The sequence below is a fragment of the Theobroma umbraticum genome, unplaced genomic scaffold, assembly GCF_002168275.2.
Source record: "Theobroma umbraticum cultivar Fairchild unplaced genomic scaffold, ASM216827v3 scaffold_95.0, whole genome shotgun sequence".
Taxonomy (NCBI): domain Eukaryota; kingdom Viridiplantae; phylum Streptophyta; class Magnoliopsida; order Malvales; family Malvaceae; genus Theobroma; species Theobroma umbraticum.
The window spans coordinates 3633588-3642062 of record NW_018397257.1 but is presented as its reverse complement, the minus strand read 5'-3'; the positions used below and the strand labels follow the sequence as shown (position 1 = coordinate 3642062).

The following is an 8475-nucleotide window of genomic DNA, read 5'->3' as shown; positions in this document are numbered from 1 at the left end:
AAAAAAAAAAAAAAAAAGAACAACAGTTAAGGTAGGTAACAGCATTTAGAAACAACACCAAATTGCAAACAAACTCTCCATATATAATTCAATTTTTCTGAAACATCCCCAGAAAATCATAAACAAGAGAAATTAAAGCATTGTTTGGAGATAATTATTAAGTCAAGTTTGCTTAATGCAGGCTGCGTTTAGCATTTACTATGTATATCATCAAATTACTGCTATAGTTTTTGAAGCTTAATTCATCTTAACCTCGAGGATGTATATCTTCACTCATTGAGCCCTTCAGTCTTCACCTGCTGACTTCCCATCTGCTTCCTTACTCTCATTCACCTTTAAAGAGCTAGGCATTAGGCTTCTGCTGTCAGCATAAATGCTGCTTAATTTCCTTGTCTTAACTTTCTTCTTAATAGGGCCAGATGAATATTCCTCATCATCTTCACGCTCGTCCTGGTAACCGCCGCAGCCTTTAGGACAAGCAAGTCTGGGTGATCCTACCATCAAGTTATCGGTCCCTTCCTTCCAACTACCACCACCAGTCCTCATGGTGGTTTCAGCTCCTTCATGCTTGCTATTCCCCCGAAATATCCTGTTTGCATCACCTGAGTAACAAATTTAAAGGAAACAAGCCATGAAAGTTTCTGTCCTGGATCAAATGTGAAAGGGGAAACGACAATGGCAGCTCAATATTACATGAAAATGGTCTTAAAAGACACTTTGTGCAAGCGATTGTATAATATCCTTGCTTGCACATATAGGTTGAAAAATGTATTTTATAAGTTTGACTTGTACAAAGACGTATACCTAATCATGAGCCATGTCTTTTCTTGGATGAAGAGGTGGTATATTTCACTTTCTGCTCCAGAATCATTCAAGGATGAAGAGGTGATGTGGATCGGACTTACATTCACATTATAATTATTAATAATGTCTTCCTATTTAAGCTTCTCCAAGGCACTTTTCATCAATATGTAGACATATGTTTATTCTTTCCAATTTCCTCACATATATGTCTTTCTTAAGAAAAATGAAAAATTTCTTCTGCAAATTGAGTAATATCTGACTATTGATGTTGAAGGCATAATAACACCTGCCAAATCTAAATTATCCCACACTACAGCTCACATACATAAAGGTGACTTCTAGGAAAAGACAATACTATTACCTAATTATAAAGGATTACATATTATGCATACTGAACTCTCTCTGTAATCTCCAACAAAATCAATATCAATAACCATGGCATGTTAGACATTCAGTTTCTACTTTGCATATCTACCTTATGGTGTCTTTTCTGTTCTTATCTTTTTTAAATTCACACACACACTATGAAACTTCAAGCAGTATCTCCATGCATGAACTAATGCTTTTATAAGGAAATGGATGCACTCTACTCCAACAGTGTTTCTAAACAAAACTTGTCGGCAAGAGAAGTAGTATTCATATTAGACCAAAAGGTCAGGTAAAAGATCTATTGAACCTCTAGAAAGATTGCTTTTGTACTTTTGAGCAATAGTTGTTCTTATGAATCTATTGATATAAGGGTTTTCCTATATATACATATATATATATATATAACAGCACAGTCTTGTTGAAAACACACGAGGGAAGGCTATGTAGCAATGATGGGAATTCTAAAAGAGAATGACCATAGAATGCAATTCCAGATTGCTTAATTGCAGCATCTTATAGATCAGCTACATGGTAACCTAATAACGCTATTATAAAAATATTTCAATGCTCAATTGTACCATCAACTTTTGGTTACAAGGGCTCTTCTTTGACATGATTAAGCTGGAAGACAGACTCATACCAAAAGAAGCTGAGAATATTGTTATCTCGCTTGATAAATGATAAATAAACATAACCTAATAAAAGAAATGTTAACTTACTTACAAGTCCTACTATACAGGGAATATGATTTTACGTCTTTAATATGCTGATCTATGAAAAGTTATACATCTTTAATATTTTCATGTTAAAGAGTCTTCTGAATATTTATAATGCACGAGAAATTATACTATCCATGTACCAAAAGGAAAATCATGCTTTTGAAATGCATTCTCTTTCTTTGTAATGTAATATATCTTGAAGAGATTCAGAGGCTATATATTTGCCACTGGCCGTTAAAGTAGCACTAAACAAACAACCAGCTATATATCTTTTCTGATTTTGAGACTACATTTAGCACTTAGCACTGTCCTTGATTAGTTTTGCAGCTATATAAAGGGGAATAGAAGAAAAATAAACAAAAAAAGGTGCTGTTAAGAGTCGAAATGAAGATATTCCATTACAAAGAGGTAGCATTCATTCGAGGGTTTCGCTTACCTAATATTTTCAAATGTTTTTTAGACCGTTTTAAATGGTAATTATATCATCATTAAGCATTACTGCCAACTTTCCCTCGTTGACGTACAAATGGCAAAGTTATGATTACTAACGTCCTAAAGGCGCGAAAAAAAAAAACTGAATTTTGAATATCCAGTTTATACCTTTAGCGAAGAAAGCATACCTTGACAGGAAGAAGATGAAACAGTCGTACCCTTGGTAGTGCATATAGTAGTACAAGAGCAATTTCCCATCCTATATCATCAAAATTCAGCTAGTTAATCAATGTTATTAAGATGAAACACATGTCATTTATACACTTAAAATTCTGAACATATGGATAGTTTGCTTCAAATTATCAGTTCTAATTCACCATTGGATACATAAATTTAGTAGGTTGAGAATTAAAAATTGTACATTTGAGAATTAGGAAAAAGGTTAGATATCTGTTTTTGAGCATTTCCACCTCCTTGTTCAATGGCCTATACAAAAAATCATGTGAAAGCAAAATCAGTAAATGATATATCACTCAACCATGGCAGTCTACTGACTAGTATAAGTTGATTTAAAGCAATAGTCTAGGAATAGATGGAGAAATAAACTGTTGCATGATTGAAGATCTTCGAAGATCAGAACAGACTGATCATGGAAATTTATCAGACCTGTAAGATCATTAATAGATCAACATCTCATGAACAATGAACTCCAAGAAATGAAAAATTGTGAAACACAAAAAAAAATGACAAGGGGACATAAGGAAAGGATCCAAATGAATAGAAATCACTCAAAAAAAAAAAACCATTGTTTGTCTTGGATTTTCTTGTTTCAAAAGTCTCTTCTTGTTCCTTCCAGTTGTTGATTGAATTTCAATGCCAGTTTCTCCATTATTGACAGGGTTAGTGCTGGAATGTTCCTCTTGCACATGTGATCTGATAGTGTGATTAGAGGCATAGGATGAACATCCAAGCAGTCTGTGTGCTCTTGCCATTATAGACTGCCAATCAGTGTCCACCTCCTCTGGTGCTTCTCTAGCTGGTCCGTTACCAGGTGCAGGTAAAGAGGACACTTCCATTTCTTCTTTCTGAGATGGAACGTCCTCTGATGAGTCAACTGAGCTTGGTATGGTTGGAAATGAGGGAAATCTCTTTCTAATCCTCATTTTTGCAATTCAGACAGAACAGAAATAAAAATTTGTGTTGAAAAGACGTTATGGGTTCTTGCAGTAAAGTTTTGAGTTTGGTTTATGAATGTCACTAAGGAAAGTGAAATCAATTAAGGAATGGAATGTAAGAATGGGATAGAGTTCTCTGTGTCACTCTTTGCTGTTAATTATCTGAACTTATGGCTCCTTTATTCATTAATTATGAGTAACTGTCACAGCTCAGGCAGCCATCATTTGCAAACTAGGTTCATTTTCTCTCAATTCTTACAATATGATCACAAATTTATTTTAATTTGAGTGGGAACATTTTACTAATGTAAAGGAACACCATCCTGCAGTCTACTCCTATGAGACAAACGTTTGAATTTTTGGAATGCCCGAAAGACAGACAAATGGTAAGAAAGAGAGAGGGTTGGCTTTAGGCTTCATCTTATTGCATCCATGGCTTACATGTGTTTTATGATTCCAGGTTCATAATTTAATTATGAGTTACACATGATACTATTCAGTTGAAAATTAATTCACATTCAAGCTTAAAATCAGGTCCTAGTCAAATTTTCATGCTAATTATCTGTCAAATGAATTTCTTTTGTTCTTCAACATCTATCTGCAAAGTCTAAATATGGAAGAAAATCTGAAAAGATTCAAATCATTAATGCAAAAAATTAATCACAATCCAGCGTGTAAGGAAACTTCATCATAGTAGTTAAAGCACAGGCTCCCATTTTTGGAATGGACAGAATAGCATGCATTGGCTATACATATATAGAGCATATCTGTTTCTCATACCAAATGTGTTAAGACAGTTTAACAAAAAAGAAAGAAGCTGAAAAAGCATTAGGACTAATTATTATGAATTTCATGCTGGAAGATCACCATCTCAACAATGATGTATGAAGTATGAACTGCCTGTGTCATACCCATCCCGAAAGACAGAACCATTTATCACTTTTGTTCTAAAGGGGAACAACCATTGACAGATAATAACAAAGATTGTGTTTGTTAAGAAGAATAGTACCCCTCTCCTAATAATCATCTTTTCAATTTTTTCCCCCTTTACCTCGTATTTATTATTTTAACATTTATTAGAGCAATGCTACACCTTGAGCTATATTAGTGTAATCTAGACCTCAGGCTAAACTATTTGATTGTAGCAGTTGTTGGTATTTTCTTGCAAGACTTCATTTAACATATACAATGACTGCCTTCAAACACAACTTTCCTGAGGGTTCTAAATTACTTTTAGGGTCCAACCACAGGCAAAGTATCAAGTGCAAGATGAAGATAATTTCAAAAGAATTGAGAACTTAATATAAAACAAAAGCTTTGACTGCTTTCTGAAGAAAACTGCTGAAAACATTTATTATCTCCATATCCATGTAATAAGACAAAAATTATAAAATGTCTTATGTGCAACAAAAAGGATTCAACCCAACCTAAAGCATAAAAAGACAAAAAAGCGGGTTTGTTCCCTTTGCTTTTCTTTCTCTGCTGCTCATTTTTTGTATGCACAAAGCCAGCTATATTTCCTGCAGACTACTAAATTTTCTTGGGATTGTTCCTTAAAGGATTCTCTTATTATTTGGCAACTCTGAACCGCAACATTGTTGCTATCATACATTTGGTCTTCCTTTTCTAAAATTTTTTTGGATGGACATCATGATCATGTTTATGGTCAAAGTAATTATGGCAAATTCGGGTTTGAGGTTAGTGCCCCTGTTCAACTATTAGAACATTCTTGCTTTCTTAATCCTGGGACTAGTTGGTATCTCATAAGCGATAAAAATACTGCTTAAGCTTCATCATTTTATTTTTCTGACCCATCAGCACAATGCATTTGCAGCAAATAGAAGAATGTAACTCATGTTTATCAAACAAAAAAAAAAAACCAAAGAAAAACAAAGATCAAAGGTAATGCATAAACTCTGATTTTTATTTCACTCTGTTTCTTTCTCCATGACACCTCAGGTGCCATAGCATAAGGCTTACGACAACATATATTTCAGGAAAGAAAAAGACCATGAGGGCATGTACAATTTATTTATGACATTGTTACCAGAAGAACTCAACTAAGTCTCAATGTATACTCTTAAGGGCAAAATACTTAACTGTTACCATCAGACATATGTTAAGGGCAGTCAGGCAATCATCCAGCACAGCTCTTAATGTAATTTTTCACACCACTCAGTCATGTGCATCAGAAATGCAAATATGGCTCATAGCACATGTCTGAAAGCTATATTGGAAATTGTACAATCAGGTCAGTGCAAGGAAACCAAAATTTTGTTATGAGAATATGGAAAACCATATGATGGTTTTAAGAAAATTTATGTTCTGTGAGAGGATAAAAACAGGAACTGAACCAATTTTTTTTTTTCTGCATTAACACAAGCATCATTAAATCATTTGGCATGATATTAATATAAGCAGTACACTATTTATAACCAGGATAGCAAGTTCATTCTATTTTTCAAAAAAAAAAAAAAGCTCACTCTAAATTGTAACAAACTTAATGACACCTGAGAAGCCATGGGAAAACTAACTTTTTCATTGTTCTTATAGTTGATTGTCAATCACAGTTCCTAAGACTCAAGTACATTGAAGTTATTACCGGTATACTAAGCTGAGCATGAGAAATTTTATGATGGAATAAAGCACACAGTCACAAGGTAAATGCAGACTAACTCAAATTCTTCCTTGGCCTCCCTGTTTTAGGCATTTGTCTTTCTTCTTTTCTGCATAATCAAATTCTCATTACTATATATAATCTAATATAAAGATGATGAAGACAGAGAAATTCACATAGACATGAACACTACACAGATGCATAGCATTCACATGTAGGCATTGGTAAGTATATCCAAGAAACACACTAAACATTTCTGACCAGAAAAAATAAACAATTTAAACATGCATGCTGATAAGATGCACAAGTGGGAGATGTACCAATAGTTCCAATTGGTAGTGTGCTCTCCTCACTTTGGCAGCCTTCCTTGCTTGCCTAGAAACATTCTGTTCCTGAGAAAATCATTAGAAACAAAGGCATGCATCGGCAAATAACAAAAGCATACAACATCAAATTAAGAATAAGGGATTCAATATCAGTTGGGAACTAACCATTTTGTGTAGTATTCCTTAAAGTAATTGAGCCATTTTAAGTCTTTGGCATATATGTAATTTAAATCCTTCCAACACGCATAGAAGTTAGAATCAAATAATTTCTAAGGCTAGATGTTTTTCAGTTTGAACACCAGTTTTTTCGAGTGTTTCTTAACCATTTTATCTAATAGTTCCTTCTCGTTGCAAATTTGATGACTGCCAATTATATCCTATTTAAGAGACAATAGTACTTGAATAAGTTTCTTAACACTGAGAAAAAAAAAGGCTTAAATTTCACCAGAAGAATTACTTCTTCTGCACATGTATGGGTACTTACTCAATAGACCAGTTGGCATCTCCAGATTGATCACCTTCCTTCCTTTTCCCTCCCCTCTTGGCTTCTCCTTAAGCTCAGCAGCTGTATCCTCTAAGCCCATTCCTTCTGGAATTTTATGTCCGTCAAAGCCCTCATTGTCAGGGGGGATGAGGTATTCACAGTTTGTAGGACAACTTATAGTCCTAGTTCTCTTGGTGCCATTTTTGTCTTCTACATCTTCTTGCTTGGAAATTATTCTTGGCTCTATCTCTTTTTCTGGTATTGCATGTTCCTCTTTCTCTCTTGTCAACTCCATCTCCGGTTGGTAAGTTTGTTTTCTCATCTTGTAAGCAGTTTATTTTCTTCTTCTGACTTCTCCATACGTCGCAACAAATTAAGTTATAAGTACATGTAAATAGGAAAGTCTAATTTCCTACATTTCTGGGAAGTATCCTTTAGTCAATCATACCGATTTCGCATATCTAATTTTTCCTCTCCAATGCGTTAAGAACAGGGTTCAGTGTTCACTCTTGTACTTAAAATGCTAAAGATTCTAGCCCCCAAGGTTGATGATTGTTGAACCTAACATCAACTTGTAGACATGCTTGGCCCCAATTTTTGAAGCTTTTGAACGTGGGTGTACATAGTTGATTTTACTTATTAATTTATTATTGATATTAAATATATCTAAATAAATTTAAATAAATTTTTATTTTTTTATTACATTTAATAAAACTCTAATATTTTTATTTTTAGTCAAATAAGTCTTTATATTTTTGTTTCAAGTTAAATAAGTCCTTATGATGAATGGTTGATATAATCAAAATGTGATTTATCATTTTATGTCATGTAACATTCAAGTGACATGTTGACATGTCATAATAAATAATTATATACTACGCTGATGTGGCATAATTACATGACATGAGATATTTTTCACCCTCTACTCAATGTCACGTCAACATCATACGAGTATAAAATAACAAGTGACATTTTGATTAATGACAATTAGTTAATCATTAGTCATAAAAGCTTATTTGACTCAAAATAAAAGTATAGAGGCTTCATTGAACGCAATAGATGAATTAAAGCCTAATTGAATTTTCTTGAATAGTTCAAGAACTTATTTGAACATGATATCTATATTTTTTTTAACAGGTGTTTTACAATAACGATGTTATATAGAGACTAACAAAAACAACTACTTTACGCATATGGTAATAAAAGTAATCAAGAACAAGTGATAGCATCTATAGGTTAGTTTCACCTTAAGATGTTCTATTCTTTTTTCTCATACGTTTTCTCTCTTACTTTCTACTCAAAACCAAGTCTTATTACACTATTAATTATCATAAAACTAACTACTTCAATGGTGACATAATGGATTTCTAACATTACTCATTATATAGAATAAAACGCTACCTTAATATCAATATAATGGATTTTCTTAACCATTACCCATTATGTGCATTAAAGGTCTTTTCAATAATGTTACTTATGATATGCATTAAAGTCCATTCTTCAGTAATTGTTTCTTTTGCCTCTATATATAGAGTTTTGACAATTCATT

The 8475-nt window shown here is 33.3% G+C and overlaps 2 protein-coding genes across 2 annotated transcripts; both read right to left on the bottom strand.

The window, feature by feature from the left end:
* Positions 1–148: 148 nt before the first annotated feature.
* LOC110412855 (uncharacterized) lies at positions 149–2855 on the bottom strand. Its single transcript, XM_021423496.1, has 3 exons — positions 2746–2855; positions 2513–2583; positions 149–602 (listed from the first exon to the last, which is right to left on the bottom strand). Coding segments are annotated over exons 1-3 (390 nt in total). The 5' UTR covers positions 2748–2855; the 3' UTR covers positions 149–285.
* Positions 2856–6436: 3581 nt separating this feature from the next.
* Positions 6437–7231, bottom strand: LOC110412937 (uncharacterized). Its single transcript, XM_021423593.2, has 2 exons — positions 6927–7231; positions 6437–6508 (listed from the first exon to the last, which is right to left on the bottom strand). The coding sequence occupies exons 1-2, from the start codon at positions 7219–7221 to the stop codon at positions 6492–6494; spliced, it is 312 nt and encodes a 103-aa protein (XP_021279268.1). The 5' UTR covers positions 7222–7231; the 3' UTR covers positions 6437–6491.
* Between the last annotated feature and the right edge of the window lie 1244 nt (positions 7232–8475).

What these genes read in the sequence shown, in the direction of transcription:
- LOC110412855 (XM_021423496.1), bottom strand. An exon ending in TTCATCTTCTTCCTGTCAAG is followed by an intron (nt 603 to 2,512) that starts GTATGCTTTCTT and finishes TTTGTTACTCAG; the next exon opens with GTGATGCAAACAGGATATTT.
- LOC110412937 (XM_021423593.2), bottom strand. Translation starts at nt 7,221, where the DNA reads ATGGAGTTGACAAGAGAGAAAGAGGAACATGCAATACCAGAAAAAGAG.